Source organism: Chelonoidis abingdonii, chromosome 2, assembly GCF_003597395.2.
Source record: "Chelonoidis abingdonii isolate Lonesome George chromosome 2, CheloAbing_2.0, whole genome shotgun sequence".
NCBI classification, from domain to species: domain Eukaryota; kingdom Metazoa; phylum Chordata; order Testudines; family Testudinidae; genus Chelonoidis; species Chelonoidis abingdonii.
In genome coordinates, this window is record NC_133770.1 from 155,898,124 (window position 1) to 155,917,210 (window position 19,087).

Sequence of the window (19,087 nt, forward strand, 5' to 3'; positions counted from 1 at the left end):
AGGATACAGAGAAACTACAACTCCCAGGCGCCCTTGCGGCAAGACAGTGAGGGAAGGAGCGGAGCTGATTTCTTTATACTAATTTATTAATCAAACCCATCAGTCTTCAGTCCAGGCTCCATCACCTCAGCCAAGGGGGCACCGAATAAGGATGGCAACTAAACGCACCATCACGCTTTACTCCAACCCCCCAGCTCCTCTCCTGGTGCATTCTGGGAATTGTAGTCCATCTCGTTGCACAGCTGGCTTGGGCAGCCACTTGGGAGAACTACCACTCCCAGAACGCCATGCGACAGAGCAGATCTGTTGCTGTTTAACAAGAAACCCAAACACTCTTTGATGTCTACTTTACTCGGCTGCTGCTTTAATTTTGGCACTGAACCACCCTCAGCCCCCTTCCTCCCCACCAGCCTTTCGCTTTTTTCATCTGAAATCTATCGTGGAGGCGGGAGGGAGAATACTGCTGGGGATTAAGGGGTTAAAAAGAACAGCTTCGTGAAGAGGATGGGAAATCACGCACGCACCATCTCCCCACGCCAACTCCACCCACCCTGAGTGGAGCAGGGACTTCCTGTGACAGTTCATTTCCTGGTTGGATAGAGCTGGAGGAGAGGTGGGGGGTTGGAGTCAGATCAGCCCTGTAATGGTCTCTGGTTATCAGCTGCTGTTCGCTTCCTTTAAGTGGCAATGTTACCTTATAACCATGTTCCAGCCAGGGTTAATAGAGAGGCTGCAGCAATGGTAACACTGTGGCCAAGCTGCTAGCTCCAGCCTATTTGCAGCAAAGCGCTGGGACAGCCGCCCCTTTAGCACCTGGGTGCGGGGGGTTACATGGGTTTATTATCTGCTCAGGAAGGGGTACATCATCTGTCTTTAGTCAGCTGCTTGTAATGCTTTTGGGGGCTCTGCGATTAAGGGCAAGATTTTGTGAGTTTGTATTTAGGGGAATGGTGGGAACATCTGATGAGGGTTTTATTAATTTTTCTGATTATTTGCCAAGGGTTTGTAATCGTTTGTCCTTCTTTGTTTTTATGTGATCCTTACAGGTCTAAATCTGACCAGCTCTGCCTGCCAGGAGGGGAAAAAAGCATCTGCCCTACTTAAAACAAACAAATCACCACTAGGAGTGGATTATTTTTTATTGGCTGGAATCAAGAAGGGTGGAGGGGGGGATTGGACCTTGACGACAACAACATCACCTTTAATCATAAATACAATTATTTCTCTGGAGAGATGAAGAAGTTTTTTGACTCTCGTCGAGAGCAGGGTGGTTCTGGCCCTGGTTCTGGTACCAGTGGAGGAAGTGCCAGTAATACAGTGGCAGGGAGTGGGTACGTTGGCAGGGTGTTCCATATTGGGAGATACCAGGTGACGGTGGATGAAGTGCTGGCTGAAGGTAAGATTGCAATGTCTTTATTTTTCCTTTTGAAAGCTCTTCCATTTACTGTGAAGAGAGAGGCTGAGGCCTTTCTTTAATAATCCTTCCGACCCCCAAGATTTCATTGTCCTGGAGGGGTTTGGGATCCGATGGCATTTACAGCTGACAGCTTTTCTGATTTTCAGATATGTAAATCAATTGTGGGTAGTGCTGATTGTTTTTAGAAATCTAAAAGGAGAGTATAAAAGCAGCAGGCACTAGATTTTTCCCAGCTCAAAACTTGGAATGCTTTAAAAACAAAAATCATGGTGCATTATAGTGGGGGAACACTGCACCTATAAATAATGGAAAGCAATGGTCTTTCCTCCTAACTTTCTTCAGTCAGATTCCAACTTTAGTCAGGAGGATACACGGGAGTAAATGTCCCCCTTTGTTTATAGTGCAGATTTTACAGACGGAGTAGGGCAAACTGCTGGTTGGGGTATGGGATTGTCTATGTATGTGGGGCTACTGCAAAGAAAACTAGGAACCAGATTACATGTTTGGGTTGTAAAGGGCTTTTTTAAAAAAAAAGAGGAGGGGGGAACCCCCAGTAAGGGCTTGAAATCCTAAAGGTGTTTCTAAACTAGATATAAAGTGCTTGTAACATAGAAAGCTGGTGGGGTGTGTGTGTGTATAATTTTATGTTTATCACTATTACTTTATCTGGAGCACTGTTACTGTAACTAGAATGTTGCATGTCCTATGCTTAGGCACTAACAGAACCTTCTGAATGTTTCTCACTAGTAACCTTACCCTCGACCTTCAGAATAATACTGCCTTCCCCTAGACCTACTCATAAGCCATCCTTTGCTCAACATCCTCTGAATTTTCAATCAGAGCAGTGTTTTGTTAATTGTATGGGGTTCTGCACATGGATTGCCTGGAAATGGGTTAATAGGGAGAAGGAAGGTGGTGCATCAGAACCGGGTGGAGGGGGGGGCCTGTGCCAGCTCAGAGAGCCCTGGAAGGGACAGTGTATTTCCTAGGTCTTGTCTCCTCCCCATCTTTTCACTGTGGTGTCTTGGAAATCTATAATCATCTCTTCAAGTCCCGGTTGATCTGTAGTTCCCTACCTGAGGGTGACTGAAAGGCTGATTGTGGTGCAGGCTCGCCATTGACTATGAGATGGGGAGGAGGCCAAAATGTATCATCCAGAACAACCCACAGACTGGTAGCAAGGATGATTTTGCTCTTGCTTGGTGAGGCACTAACTTGAAATATACAGTCTGTATCTGTCTTCGTCTTTTTTTTTTTAAGGCTCTATTTGCAGCGGGAGCCCAGGAACTGGGCTGACTACCACCTGGTCCTGCTGTCATTACACACACAGCCTAAAGCTTGCTCTCTGGCCTCATCCCTGTAACACAGGGGAAAAATAGGCTTCTTTGCTGATGAATAATCACTGTTGGCAGGTCCTGCCCTGGATGCTAATAGCAGCCTGAAGAAAGCTTCCATGCTCCTGGGACCTCTCGTGATCAGCCCTGATGAATTGTATTTGTGTGCATTTCAGTTAATCTGTCTTGTAGCCCATGCTTAAGAGCTCTGGGATGGAAGGAGAAAGAGAGGATTTCCCCCTTGCCATGCTATCCTGATACCCCTGTTCCTGTGCAGAATAACCTGTTGCTGGCGCTCCTTTGTGAATGAGTGCTTGTGTGCTGAGAGCAAGGCTCAGGATTTAAGGACTCCTGGGTTCTAAACATGGCTTAGTGGTTAGGGATGGGACTGGGACCCAGGATTTGACTCCTGGTCCTGAGTCTGCTGTCGACCTGCTTGCACAAGTAAACTTGGAGCAACTAAGCCTGTAAAATAGGTCTGATACATGTCTTGGAGCAAAGCTACAGGGATGTGACAGGAGTGAAGTCAGTTCCTCTGTTGGATGCTGGTGCCTGGGTTCCTTCCCTCAGATGGGCCCATTGCTACAACTGGTCAAAAATCTGTAAGGATGCTGAGAGCATCTCCTTCTTAGTGCATATGTTAAAGGCCTTGCTGTTCACCAGCCCACTTAATGGGGCATTGGGCTAGTGGCCCTAGAGATCATACTGCTATGGGGGAAATAGAGATCATCCTCCCAAAACATAGGGTACAGCCGAGGAAATCTGGGTCACTTGGGAGGCAGCATAGATCAAAGATGCTGCAGCTTCACATTTTTCCTGCCTGCTGGCATTGCATTCAGTGTGCCACTGCAATGCTCAATCAGGGGTGTTAAGGAAGCGAGTTGCATTGGCAGCACTAGGGATCTGGAGAGCAGCCTAGCAACCTGGGCCTTGAAATGATGCAATCTGGATCCATCTCGGATGGAAAGCTTGCTTGCACCCATACGATACTGGTTGCATGTGCTTGCTTGGCAGTTTTGAAAGAATGAGCCCAGAACCCGCTGCCTCCTCTGCTAGAGGAAGAAACCCATTAGGTGGCATTTTCCAAGTGGAGGTGAACTAAGATGTTGGCTGGGGTAAGAATACAGTCTTCCATACCCATTGCTTAACTAAGGATGTCAAGTTGGTGGGGAGGCACAAGGCATAGAAAGTGAAAAGCAAGATGGAATTTTTGCAAAAGCAGACGAATTACAGTCTGAAATAATGAATGGTGTGTGTGTGTGTATGCGCCTTGCAAACTCTAGGACTAGTTTAACCAGCACTGTTGGAATTCAAGTGGCAGGAGACTTCCCTCTGCTTAGTGGGACTTTTTAGTTGCCCCCTCTGGATCCTGCTGAACAAACTCCGCTGAGGATGACTTATCTCTGGTGCATAAAGGGACTTGGGAAGAGACAGTACTTTGGAATGCACCCAATGGCAGATATTTCCAAACACTATTTCTTCTGCCCTGCCCCCACCTCCAACCCCAATCCACCATAAAAATGAGTGTGTTCCTCTCCGTATACAAATTCTGTTTGGATGCTTGTTTTCCTGTAACAGAGTCTTGTGGTTTTTTTTTTAATTTGGGAGTAAGGTAGATGGAGTGAGGAATTTGGATGATGTTAGAGTACTAATACAAACACCTCTGTATTCTATGGTTAAAATGAATTTAAAGGATGACTTTTTCAGTCACTCTTGGAATAGGGTTGCCAATTTTGGTTGGATGTATTCCTGAAGGTTTCATCGCATGACATAATCTTTAAAGATTAATCTTTAATTCCTGGACACTCTAGGGTAATCCTGGAGGGTTGGCAACACTATCTATGAACAGCCATCTTTCTTTAATCCAATTGAGGTGTTGGGCCCAGTTTTTAAGAGACTTTCTGCACCAAAGTTTAGAGGGTTAGATACTTCAGAAGGCTAATGCTGTTTCTTTTGGAACCCTTCAAAGCCTAATTTGAAATCAGTGAGGTCAGAATGTCTCTCCTAAAGTTGATGAGCATTTTTTGCCACTGATGTTTGTGAAGCCAGGATTTCTCCATGGATGGATCACAAATGGCAGCTAATGAGTCGCACTAGTATCCTGCTATCAAAAAAAAAAAAAAAAAAGGACAGTAGAGTCAAGTGCAGTTCATCTCTGCTTCTAAGACTGGAGCTAAACACAATGGAGGTATGACTGTGATGGAAGAGGGTTAGGATGGTAGAAACATGTTTTAAAGGGAGTAACAGAGACTTGGAAAGAATTGTGCCTCAGATTACGAGTGTCCTGCTTGTACCTAATGGCTTAAATTACCAAGGGCCATATTCTGTGCTGTTACCCCTGTGTAACAGAGGGCTGAATTTGGCCAAAGATGTGTATGCATGTTGGCAGGTTCATGTCCTCATAGCTAACCTCCCACTTGTCTTTGGCTGCTTTTAGTCTAATGTTAGAGGCAACATTTCTTCCCATTCTATGCACATCTGCTTTTTAAAACTTCTGTGTGTTGATTTATTTTCCTTTCTAAAACTGATTTTTATAGAAGCAGGCCAACTCCTCCAAGTAACACAACAGTGTTTGGGCTCTTCACTCAAATTTTGCAGCCACTTCTGGTGAGAGTGAATGATATTAATTAGACTTTCCTCACCAAAGTATAGATAGTAACATTCAGTGATAAGGAATATAATACCTTTGGAAATGTGCTGTTGCAACAATTGAGTGTAGACTTCTCTGGTTTTGTATTTTACTAGATTTTAGAGAAACAAACCCCACAAAAGGATATTTTGTTGCTTGTCACCTTAAAAATCTCTCTGTAGAGAAGAACTTTGTAACTTCTCGAGCACCATTATGCAAGTAGCATAGACTCCCATGTTTTCAGTTTAGACATCCTGTCTTGGATGAAGTTTTTTGAAGACTTGAGCAGGAATTACAGTAAAGCCCAACTATTTCTGGTTGAGACTATTTGTTGTCTGGTATTCAGAGTTAGCTGAATTTGGATGTTTTTGGATTGCAAACTAATCCCTTTATCTACCTGAAGTGGGAAACATGCCTGCCTTTGTATATGTACAGTATGGGAAGCAGTGTGGTTGAGTGGATGGGGCGTTGACTGGTGTCTGTTCTAGTGAACAGCCTTTTGAACTTTGATATCCTGAGCTAGAAGCTTGTGACACGAGATGGACATTTTCCCGCCCCCCACCAGCCGTGAAGGAACCACATAACTCTAGTGAATATGTAACTCCAGGAGCCTGGGGACTCTAAAAGTGGCTTGTTGGATGAATTTCACAAGAACTTAGTGTTTCTTTGCTTTTAGCACAACTTGCTGTGGCCACTGGCAATCCCCAGATATAGTCAGGGTGTTAGGGGAGGTGCTAACAGGCTTAACTGCAGAAGGCGTTCTAAACAAGATTTCTGTGCACCATGCTGGTGGAAAGGTGTTTGTCAGCCCTGGAGACTGAAATTCTGTCTTCCCTCATGTTTATATAGTACCTAGCAAAATGGGATGCAGCTTGTAGTTGAGACTATTGAGTGCTATGTAATATACATATGAGATGCTCTATCTACGTATTGAATAGGCCAGGGGTTCTCAAACTAGAGCCCCTCAGGGGGTCGTGAGGTTATTACAGGGGGAATCATGAGCTGTCAGCCTCTACCCCAAACCTCGCTTTGCTTCCAGCATTTATAACGGTGTGAAATATAAATTAAAAGCACTTTTTAATACAAGAGGGGGTCACACTCCAGAGGCTAGCTATGTGAATGGAGTCACCAGTACAAAAGTTTGCAAGCCACTGGAATAGGCCCAGCATGAGTAGTGGCAGGGCAAGCTTCCCCTCTTCACGTCCCCCCCACCCCGGCACAACAGTGTACCACTTCCTCTTCGGGGAAGAACCCTTCCATGGGCAAGATGGCACCACATCCTAGCCCATTCCGTTCTTGGCTTCTGTAGCTTACAAGGGTGGCAGTTACTCCACTCCCTGAGGGGAGAGAGGACTCCAGTGTGGACACCTGGAGCGGATTGAAAACACAAAACTCACATGCCATAGACCTGCCAACAGAACTGCTCTAGAATGCAGCAGAGCTGGGCTGGGTTTGACGTGGCAACCTACAAACGAAAGGCTGCGTATCCCATTGCTCAGCTGTGACTGTCCCAAGTTCCCCTTTTAACCTGAGTAGGACAGACTGCCCTCGTAATGTTGATATCCTTCAAACAAAACTAAAGTGGGTGGGGACTCGAGCACCTTACTAGGAAGGCTGGCTGGAGTTGGAATCTAGCATTGCATGTATGCAGTGCTTCCACATTCTAGGCATGCCATTGTATTCATCACTGGCTAGTGATAGGTTCCAAACTGCTCAGGTGTACTAGAGTAGCATCAGGGCTGGAAACTGGGTCTACGTTAAGTGGGGGTTTCCAGTGCCCTGTAACTCTGGCTCAACTGTACAAAGTGGGGGCCTGACCCAGAGCCCACTGAAGTTGGTGGGAAGACTCCCATGGCTTTAAATCAAGTCCTGCATGGGCTTCGAGCATGGTGCAGTTTTTCTTCGCTTAACGTAACCTGAAAATGGAACCTCCATCTGACAAGCCCCTTACCAGCTCTTGAAGGGAATTGCTAATTGGTGGGGGTAAACATGGCTTAGCAGGCAGACTGTGAGTCGGAAATCCAAGATTCTCTTCCCAGCTGCTGATTCGCTGCAGTGCTTTGGGGGCATGGGCTAACCATTCGGCCTCATTTTGCAGATGGGTAGATGAGGTCTGACAATGCTTGCCTGCCCATATGGGTGTTGTGAGGCATAATTAATATTTGTAATGAGCTTGGATATCTTTGATGAAAGAGGTTATATAAGCACAAGTACTGATTCACGTTAAGCCTTCGCTAATAATGGAAGGTAACAGAGTAAATAACTTGAACAGTATAGCATGACCTCATTGCTGGATGGGGACAGATCTTTCGGATATGTGTAAGAAACCTATTTATCTTTTGAGCCTGGGATTGGCTACTGCACTTGTTTGGGGATGGCGAAGGGAAGAATAATACGACACTAGAACAGCTAATGAGGTGGTAGGTTTCTTGCTTCTGATACTGGCAGGGAAGCATTGGCAAGATCAAAGGGGAAACCTGTTCCACGGGTGACTGGCACAACTCTGGGGTTCTCAGACTTCCTCCTTACAGTCTGGCCTCTCTTGTGGCAGGCACAATAGTTATCTCTAGATTAAGTATTAAACAGATTAGTAGCTGTCTTCAGATTATAGCTGGAAACCAGGAGCAGGCCTACACAGCTCTCCGTTGACCTAGGACCACATATAGGGTCCCTATCATTATAGTATCTGAGCACTGCATGAATATGATTACTCATCCTCCCTACATGCCTGTGAGGTGGGGGAGTATTATCCACAGACATGCAGATGAAGTGACTTCTCTAAGGTTGCACAGGAAACCAATGGTCAAATCAGGAATCAAAGGTGGGTCTCCCGAGTCCTAGTCCAGGGCCTTCTCCACAAGACCATCCTAGCTCTCCTGTTATGTTCTGTGCACTATAATGTGGAAGTCACTGGAATATCTTGCAGGAGCAGAGCCTCCTACTGACCTCTGGCCAAACCCCAGTACTGTTAAAGTAAGGAGCGTTAAAACTCCTCTGGAATAATATGCTCTTTGGTAGCTGGCTTCCATCAAATCACTTTGAAAACAAATTAAGTACCGGTGATGAGAATGAGCGTGTAGGTGAAAAGCAGCAGCTGAGAGCTCCTCATTCTTTGTACTCCCATCTACATGGGCTTTAGTGCTTGAATCTGGTCTTCTGCTGAGGAAAGGTGGCTGCCTCTACCCACTCCTATCCTCTCCTGTAAGGAGAGGTGTCTCCGTAAACAGTTCCCAAGAAGAAAGGCAAGCATGTGCCTCTGACTCATTTGTACCTACATATAGTACTGCTGGGTATTTCAGAAACACTTGTGCTACTTAAATAAATGCAGACAGACTTTTACAGATCACTCTCAATAGTCTGAGGAGCAGTTTGCAGAACTCTGAGGATTGAATTTTGAACAAGACTTCCCTACATCTCACATGGAACCAGCCAAAAGGTTCTTCATGCAATTGCTGCCTGCATCACAAGGTTACAATAGAGTTATTAAGACCACAATCTTAAACAAAATCGCAACTCATGAGTCAATAGCAGCCACAAATATATTTAGTGACTAGGCAAGATTTCCTACAGATCCATTTTATTCTATTGTGGCAGTGATGACCTTTTGGAAATAGTATCTTAAATGGCTTTCTGCTTTCAAAGCACCTTACAAGCGGTCAATAATGCATCCTCAAGTTATGCTTGGGAAGGGAAGTATAAGTTATCTCCATTTTACAAGTGGCAGTTGCAGGCAGAGTGGTGAAGGAACGTATCCATGCTCTTGCAGAGAATTAGATCCAGAATCAAAGGCAGGAATTCAGGTGGTTAAATGAAAAAACAAATGCTAAAAGAATAGAGAAACAGGCTTATAGGTGTATTGTTGACATCAGGACAGAAGCATGCAAACATTAAGGGTCTTGTTCATGGAGTTTCTTTTGGAATGTGTTTTCCTGGGAAGAGGTAGACAGAGAAAGCAATAGATTTAGCTATGTCTTAGCATTTTATGTTACCACTCATCGCCATAGTTTCAGAGTGCCTTCCATGTAAAACAGTGAAGTCCATGGTGGAGTTCATGAAGTCTCTGGCACTTGTCTCTTTATGGGGTCAAAATTCTGCTTGGAATAGGGTTTGGGGGGGTTGTTTTTTTTTTTTTTATTGGTAGAGATAATGGAGTAGAAGGGAATGTCAGTGTTACAAGTGTCATTTTTATGAGGAAAGTTTTAAGTGATTTCCTAAATGTGACAGAGGCCCATTGGTGCCTTCCTCAAGTGTGACTTGTGAAGAATTAACTGGTGCCTGGTAAGCGCTCTGAAATCTCTGGAAGGTGGTATTTCCAAGGGCTTTGCCTACTAGGCTTTCAGAATCCCTCTCTGGTTACAGATAGGCTGTGAAACCTTTCTCCATAGGAGCACCAAATGTTTGTATGCCCAAGCCAGGCAGGAGGGAGAGGTGGCGCAGTCTTGGGTACAGAACTGAACAAGCAAGAGCAGTCCATGGGCATGATCAGAACTGGCAAGATCTAATCAGTCTCCAATCATTTATTGGGTGCATTTTTAAGGTTTTCTTCGGACTGTGAACAATGTGTATCAGGTAGTATTCAGATGAGGGATGTTGGTTGTCTTGGTTGGGAAGAGCAGCTGCCAGAAGAGCGATGGGGGTCACTTGGACACTGGATCAGCTTCAAGTGGTGGGGATACCTGGGTGTAGCACAATAGCTGCTGGCAGGGAAGAAATTTTGGCTTGCAGTTGGATCCCTCCTTGTGGCTTCTAATCCTTTCCCGTTTGGTTTCAATATTTTTTCCATCCAAGCCAATACCCAGTTATTTATGATTTATTTTATGGTGGCATCTAAAAGCCCCAGCCAATGTTATCGCTCCATTGTACGAGGCACTGTATAAACACATGGTAAGACAGTTCCCATGCCCAAGAGTTTGCAGTCTAAATAGACAACAGAGGAAGGATGGGAGGAAAGGAATGATTATTCATCCTGTTTTACAGATGAGGAACTGAGACTTAGAGATGAAGTGACTTGCCTAAGTCACACAGGTAGTCTGATAGTGCTGGGAAATGACCCCAGACCTACCAAGTCATGGTCCAGTGCTTTAACAGCAACACCATCTTTCCCTGTTCCCATAGAGACGTGAGCATTTAACTTCAATAGCAAAGAGCACCTTAACGCTCCCTCTTTATTGGAGTCTGTTTCAGAAATATGCTTCCCTAAACACAAAGCACTATCATCTTGTCTCTGCATGTCCTGGGGATCTGTCATTGGTTTCATACGTGCAGAGCACATACTGCTTATTGTTGGAATGTATGGTGGCTTTTTGTTTTTGTTTTTTTCTTTCACTGCATTCCACAGACACTGTCTGATAGTTTCCTCACTCCAAGAGGAAACTAAGGCACAGAGAAGGTAGCTGACTTGCCAAAGGTTGGTAAAACCAGAAATAAGCTGCAGGAGTTCTGGCTCCCACTCCCCTCTTTGCACCCTAGTCGATACTGCCTGTCCATTGTTCTCCTAACACGTTCTCTCATGATTAGGTGACCTTGAGAACAAGCATTATAAATGTCCAAGTCCTTTCTAGACAGTGTTTAGGGGTGGGGATGTAATTCCAGAAGGACTTGAAGTAGGGAGGTTATTGGTACCTGATAGGGGAGAATGTCTATCTCTTTGGATGTTGACTGGAGTTAAGTTCCAGCAAACCATTTTAAAGCAAACTATTCATAATCCACAAACCTTGCTAAGAAGCGTGCTGCACAGACACCTTTCAGTGCGGTACAGCTAACACCTGAAGAGTCATGCCCCAAATCTAGACCTCTTTGTGCAATCATAATACGCTAGGGTGTGTAACCATCACCCTGGACCTCTTTGTGCAATAGTAATACAGTGGAGTTGAATGTGATGAGCAAAATCTGCTCTTGACTATCTAACCGTTGGTTTGAATTCCCTGATAGCTACAGATTGTGACAGGAGAATCCTCTCCCAGTGCCTTGCAATGTAGTCAGGAACTGAAAAGGTCATTGTTGGCTTCAGGGGTCAATTTACAGATCTTCTCTCCATAGGAATGTTATGCAGTCCTTAACTGAGGGTTTTTTATTTTTTTTCTTACTCATTGAGGTGACAGATTAAGAAACAAGCTATTCTGCAGCTTAAACACACATGCAATTCTACAGAACACAATCTACTCTACAATTATAGGCTAGTCAGCCAATTTGCCTGGTACTGGAGTTAAGTTTAAGCTATTGTAAAGAATAAAGTTCTCAGATAAGTTGGGGAAGAGTCAATATGGCTTTTGTAAAGGGAAATCATGCCTCACTAACCTATTGGAATTCTTTGAGGAAGCCAACAAGCATGTGGACAAAGGTGATCTGGTCAGTCTAGTGAACTTGAACTTTCAGAAAGCCTTTGACAAGGTCCCTCACCAAAGGCTGTTGAGCAAACGAAGCAGTGATGGGGACACGAGGGAAGGTCCTCATAATGATGGGTCTAAATTAGCTGTTATCACTCAGAGATCTTGGTGGATATTCTCTGAAAACATCCACTCCCTATGTATTGGCATTTTAAAAAAACACAAAGAAACAATGTTAGGAAAGGGATAGATGATAAAATAGAAAATATCATTCCTCTCTAAATGCCAGGTACTCCCTCATCTTGAATACTGTGTGTAGTTCTGGTAACCTTCTCTCAAAAAAGATGTCTTAGAATTTGGAAAAGGTGCAAAGAAGGGGAATGAAAATTATTAGGGGTTTGGAAGAGCTTCCACATGAGGAGAGAGTAAAAAGACTGGGGCTGTTCGCTTAGTTGTCACTTTTCTAAGTTGGAGATATGATAGAGGTCTATAAAATCATGAACAGTGTAGAGCAAGTGAATAGGGACATGTTAATTACCCCTTCTTACTTAGACTTAATCCATCCCATGCTTGCCATCCTTGCCTGTCAACTGCCCTTCTCTCCAAATCGTCCCATTTCATATTGAGGTTTTTCCTTTTTCTTGCATTTTCTGGCTTCCATTCAAGGGCAGTATTTGGTAAGCATTCTTTTTCCGTTCTCAACACATATCCCAGCAACTGATGCCTTCTTTTATAGGTTATTTGTGAGAGGCTGCCTTATCCAATCATTTTTCTGACTTTTTCATTTGTATTCCTATCTCTATATGTTGTTCCAATATTTTTCACAGACATTTGTGATTAAATGCATCCAGCTTTTGCATATCTTTCTTGGCAAGTGGCCATGTCTCACTGCTATATGATGCGATGGTGACAACAATTGCAACAGTTTTGTCTAGCGCGGGGGATGTTTTGAGTCTTCCAAATGCAGCATTTGCCTTCTTGATTCCTATTCTTCTTTCCTCAGAACTAGTACCATCTTGGCTGATGGTACTTTGAAGATACATAAAATTGTCCACCTTCTCCAGTTTCTCTTCAGTTTTGATTTCTGTCCCTGTAGTCCCCATTAACATGACTACGCTTCTTTGCATTGTATGTCAAGCCTATCTTCTCCGTTACTTCTTTTTTTACTTGATTTGTGCATTTTTTGTAGTTCATTGGCATCTTCACTGATAAGAGCATGTTGTCAGCAAAGTCTAGACCAAATAGCCTTGAATTATTTCATTTTAGGCCACATGTATCACTGTTGTATTGTTTTAATCCATAGTCAATGACTAGCATAAACAAAACAAGGGACAGGACACACCTTTGCCTTACATCTTTCTTGATGCTGAATGGCTTACTCAATCCATTTTCCATTTTAATACAGCATTTTGACTTTGAGTTGGTGTAGAATGCCTTAATAATGTTAGTTAATTTTTGTTGGAATTCCATATTGTTCCACAGTTTACCACATTTTCTGTTTCTCTATCGAATGTCTTCTGAAAGTCCACAAAATTGATTGCGAATCTGCCTTGGAATTCAATTGTGTTCTCGGGATGAAAATAGCATTTGTGCACGATCTCCCTTGTATAAAACCATCCTAGGTGAACAAAACACTGGAATCAGTTTTTGCTTTCATTCTGTTCAGGAGGACTGCTGCTAGGACTTTTTTTTTTCTGTGACAGATAGAAGTGTTACTCCCCTCCAATTTGAACAATTGTTTAGATCACCTTTCTTTGGTAACTTGATTATGATACTGAGGGTCCATTTTTCTGGCACTTTCTCCTCCATCCATATTTTGTTACACAGGGAATAGCTGACTGAATCCACGTCTTCACCTCCATATTTAAGCATCAGATAACTGCTGTCCAAACCACGTGCCTAGCTGTTTTTCAGCTTCTGCAGTGTTTTACATTCCTTAAATTTTTTAATTTTTTTACCTCACTAGACCTAGATATAGATGTATCATTGTTAAATCACAGTCTTGTATTTCGATCTGGTTAGCACTTCTTGAAATGTTCCACCCACCTATTTTCTTGTTCCTCCAGTCTTTTCAAAATTTCCCCTTGTTTACCTTCCACTGGAACACTTCTGAACTTTGATCCCTATCCTGTTTCAGGATCGTGTAGATTGTTCTCGTATCATTTCTTTTCCCTGCTTCTTCAGCTTCACTAGCCTTACTTTCTATCCAATTTTGCTTATCTTTCTTGCATTGTTTCTTTATTGCTTTGTCAAGGTTCCTGTAGGTTTGGTTTATTTCTTCAGTCGCATGTTGTAGAGCGAGAGTCTTTTTGTTTTCTTCTTTTGTCTGTAACTTTCCATTACCCCTTTATATCAGAGGCTTTTACATGACACAAAAACTAGGAGTCGCCTGACAAAATTAATAGGCAGCAGGTTGAAAACAAACAAAAGGAAATATTTCTTCACACCAAAGCCCAGTCAACCTGTGGAACTCATTGCTATGGAAAGTTGTGAAGGCCAGAAGTATAACTGGATTAGAAAAAGAACTAAAGTTCATGGAGGACAGGTCCATCCATGGCTGTTAGCTAAGATGGTCAGGGACGCAGTCCCATGTCCTTGTGTCCCTTAACTTCCAACTGCCAGAAGCTGGGACTAGATGATTGGAGGATGGATCATTTGAAATGACCCTGTTCTGTTCATTCCTTCTGAAGCATCTGACATGGGCCACTATCAGAAGATGGGATACTGGGCTAAAAGGACCTTTTGGTCTGAACCAGTATGGCTGTTCTTAAGGTCTTCACATTTAACATCAACACATCCTATTTTAGTGTAGAATTTAAGAAATCCATGGTTCTTGCAAGTTGTAAGTTTGACTTAAAATTGTGGCAAAAACCTATTGCCACAGGGACACATGATCCGTTGTGGTTGCTCAAGTGACTTCAATGGAGTATTTTTTTTTATTTTTTAAAAAAATACCAGCTGAGGATCTGGCTCATAGACTTTTAGATCAAGGTGCACTGACATAGACCCTTTCATTGGAGGCACTCAAATCATTTTTCAAACACTAACAGAATAAGCTTCACAAGACTTCCATGAGGAACATGGACTTTATGGATAAGTAAACAGAGGCACATGCATGTAAAATGACTCGTGCAGGGCTGGGATTAGAACCCAGAAATCTGGGTTCTTAGGATTTAGACAAAAATACAGCTCTTGTTTCAAACAAACCAAAAAAAAAACCCTAGTGGTTACCATGTTACAGCCTTCAAAAATCATATTTGCTTTAAACTTCTATCCTGTTTAGTTCATGAAGTCTTTAAGGCAGGGACTGTCTCAGTACATGTTTAATAGTACCTAGCACAATAGCAGCTGCCATAATAATCAAAGGTCCTTGCATAACAATATTTTAACTCTTCTGTTGCTACAAGCTGTCTTGTGACTCTTGAAGACATTTCTTTCATAACAAAGTTTATATCCTTATTACCATAGCTCTGAAACACCCTCGAGCGCTATTGGTTGCTAGCTATGTCTGCACTTTTGGTGGCATGCAGACTGTCTCTACACTTGTCGCTGCGCTGTGTAGCTACATTTGGCAGCGAGGGTTGGCTCTGGCAGTGCAGAAGGGTTTCGGTAGCAGGACACTAAAAATAGCTGTGGAATGTGCTGCTTGGGCATGTGGAGAGCTGTGTCATGTCTATACCCGGGGAGTCAAGTGTGGATGGCATTCTACTAGGCCAAACCGTGCGTCACCGTCTTCACTGCTATTTCTACCTATGCTAGCTGGGCAGTGTCTGTACTCTATGCCACCCTAAGTATAGACGTATCCTGGGAGACCGTCCTTGTCCTGAAGAAGAGTTGAAAATCAAAATAGATCGCGGTGGGAAGGGAAACTGGCACAGTGGGGTGTCTTGCTGAAATAACTTATTGTATGTAAAAAGATTGTTTGCAAGGAAAGAGAGAGTTTACCTTCCTGGTCTGCTGTTTGAGTCAGCAGTTCTGGTTTTCATTAGGTTATAAATCTGATGCCTCCAAAGGATTTTATGCATTGAGCCCCCAAAGGAGATGTAATCTCTCTTCTGCTAGTATTATTCTCCCACCCACCCTGGAGACGGCATTCTCAGTTGGTTTGCATTGCAGTAAAGGCCTTTTCAGCTGTATCCAATGGCTGCAGTTTCTTGCTGGCCTGGCAGATAGTCACAATCACTCTGAAGCAGCCATGGTTCACTGTGCCACCGCTTACTTCACTTGGAGATGAACAAGGCCTCTCAGATGCTGTTAGCTGCTGTGTGGAATAATCTTAGCTGAATCGTACTACTTAGAGGGCTGACTGATACTATTGGTTTGGTTGTTTCTTTTGGCCCTGTGAGTTACTCACAACCTTTTAATTGTTTTAGTCTTGTGCTGGAGGTTCACAGACTGAAGTTGTCACAACACAGAGGGATTGAAGCTGCTTTACAAAGTAATCTAGGAGGAGGCAGTGTATCTTGCTGCATAGTTTGTCAAAGTTTCTTTCCCCACTTTGAACTTCAGAGTGCAAAAGTAGGGACCTGCATGAACACTTCTAAGCTTAATTACTAGCTTAGATCTGGTAACACTGCCACCAGCCAGAAATTCAGTGTCTGGCGCACTCCTTGTCCCTCCCCCCGCCCGCCCCCAGACTTTCCCCTCCCTGGGTTGCCTTGAGAGGCTTCACCAGTTCCCTAGTGAGCACAGATTTAAACTCCTTGGATCTTAAAACAAGGAGGAATTAACCATTGCCCCTCCTTTCCCCCCACCAATCCCTGGTGAGTTCAGACCCAATCCCCTTGGATCTTAAAACAAGGAAAATCAATCAGATTCTTAAAAAGAAAGCTTTTAATTAAAGAAAAGTTTTACTTATTTTCTATCTCTGTAAAATCAGGATGGAAAATGCTTTACAGGGTACTCGGATTCATATAGACCAGAGGGGACCCCCCCGCCAGCCTCAGATTCAAAGTTACAGCAAACAGAGGTAAAAATCCTTCCAGCAAAAAGAAACATTCACAAGTTGAGAAAACAAACATAAGACTAATCCGCCTTGCCTGGCTATTACTTACAATTTTGGAACATGAAAGACTGATTCAGAAAGATTTGGAGAGCCTGGATGTACGTCTGGTCCCTCTTAGTCCCAAGAGTGAACAACGAAAAAACAAAAAGCACAAACGCTTCCCTCTACCAAGATTTGAAAGTATCTTGTCCCCCCTGGTCAGGTGTCAGCCAGGTTTACTGAGCTTCTTAACCCTTTACAGGTGAAAGAGACATTAACCTTCAACTATCTGTTTGACAGTAGTAATGTTCCTGTGTCAGCTTTCAGTTGTGCAAGCCAGTCTCTGTCAGGAAACGATGAAGTCTGTGCACAAGGCTGTGAAAATGGAATACATGCCTAGCAAATGTAACTGGATGAAAAACCTAAGCATACTTGCTGCACATACGGTGGCTGCTCCAGTCGAGTCCCGCAATCTCGATTCGTTCCTTTGGATGATGTAATTGCCACTTTAAAACATTGCAGAAAGGGTCCCTCCATGATGCAAGTGTATTTCTAGAAGGATTTGAAGATCTGAGTGCATTCTCACAAGTGTAAATCACCCCTATGTGGATGGCTCAGCACCAGTTACGCACCACTTATGCCCTATACCAGGGATGCTGTGCTGGCAGCCTGCACAGAGGTGAATTTTGCCCACTGATGTCTCGGGACTTTAATATTAATGACACTGTTGCCTCCCAAAAACATGAGCCTCCGCTCTTTTCTCTCTGCCCCCTAAGGATTTACAGCTCTGCTTTTGGCTTTCTCAGGGGAGTGACCAGAAGCTGAGGGAGTGCTTTTTCTTGAGTGGGTGGTTTTTTTGTATGACACATTGCCCCCTAGGATTATGAAGACATGCAGTTAAATGTCTCACTCAGTGCCAGTCCCATGTAAGTTAGCAGAACTTGGCTGCCAGCTGAGGATCTGGTCCTTTGACTTCAAACAAACTGGAGCTTTTTGTTTTACCTAGGGAGATGAAATCCTTTAGTACATTAAATACGTTAGACACATTAATAAAGTGTGCCTAGTGGTGTGTTACAGACTAGAAAGTAATCAGTACTTCACTCAAAGCTGTTTGAGCTGCTGCTTCCTTGAGCTTCTTATGAGAGGCATTCTTAATGACCAGCAGGGACAGGGCTGGAGGCTGTATTGCAGAATCAGAAGTGTTTTAGATCTGCCTGAATGGCCTGTATTTTCTCTTGGCTCTGTGGGGTGCCAGAACGCCTTTTGGGTCTGGTTTCTCACTCAGGCCATTGCACAGTTAGACTCTGTGCTCAGTGCAAAGTTTACAATGAGGCAAGACTCTCTCTGCCGGCTAATTCATTTGATATGAAATCATCTAGCTCACTGGCTCTGGCCTGTGGTTAGGGCTCCCCTGATTTCAGCCAACAGGAGGTACAGATACCATTGTCTTGATCTCCTTCACCCCCTTTGCACAGGTCGGCTGTCTGGGGCTGAACCAGACATGCATATTCAGAAGGGTTTGAATAAATTATTTATTCAGGCTGACCTGGCTTTTGTGCGTGTGAGCTGAAACTGGGCAAAGAAACTCCTAGCTTTGTAAGTCACACCCTGGCTGCATCTACGCAGGTAATTTCAGGGCCCATTTTATATGACAAGCTGTCTGGTTTTAATAGCTATTGTTACACGGAGAAGTGGTCTTGTAGTTAAAGCACTGGACTGGGGCTCAGGAGATGAGGGTTCAGTTCTCATCTCTGCCACAGATTCCGTGGGTGAGCTCGGACAAGTCACTTACAGTATGTTTACACTGAAGTATTAGTTTAGTTTAACTTGCACTAGTATGGCTACAAATAGCAGTGCAGGTGTGGTGCAGAGGTGGCTGCATAAGCCTGCTGTGGATCTCGGGTCCATTTTCAAGTTGCTAGCCCGTACTAAAGACCATGTTGTTGCATATCCGGGCTAGCATGGGTATATCTGAGGTGTGACTGCAACGTGGGTAGAGTGTAGTATAGACCTGGCTCTCTCTGCCCTACCAGTGAACTTGGTTTAGTAATACTTCCTTTGTCGTCTTGATGGTAAGATTTCTGTGGTAGGGATGAGCTCATAGCATGTCTATGTACAGTCCAATGGGGCCTTCGTTTGGGGCCCCTAAATGCTACCATGACACCCACAATTGATTAATAATTAGTGTGCCACCAACAAGACTGTGGCTTCACAAAGCAAAACCCTGGGTTTATGTATTTCTACTGGGAGAGCCTTACTGTGGCTTCTTCACCCGGAAAACTAGGATCAGTGATGGCCCACTATGGTAGTTTGCAGTGGTAGCAGTTGTAAAGACTATAGTATAAACAGCGAAGTTAGAAGATAAGATTGATTATTTTAAATCCAGAGTCCTGGCTA

The 19,087-nt window shown here is 43.7% G+C and overlaps 1 protein-coding gene across 1 annotated transcript in view; it reads left to right on the top strand.

The window, feature by feature from the left end:
- The first annotated feature begins 331 nt into the window (after positions 1-331).
- Positions 332-19,087, top strand: part of AAK1 (AP2 associated kinase 1) — a 135,320-nt gene continuing 116,564 nt past the window's right edge. Inside the window, exons 1-2 of the mRNA XM_075062005.1 lie at positions 332-817; positions 1,047-1,396. Of these exons, the coding sequence (XP_074918106.1) occupies positions 1,234-1,396 (163 nt within the window). The 5' untranslated portion in view covers positions 332-817; positions 1,047-1,233. The remainder of the gene's footprint in view (positions 818-1,046; positions 1,397-19,087) is intronic.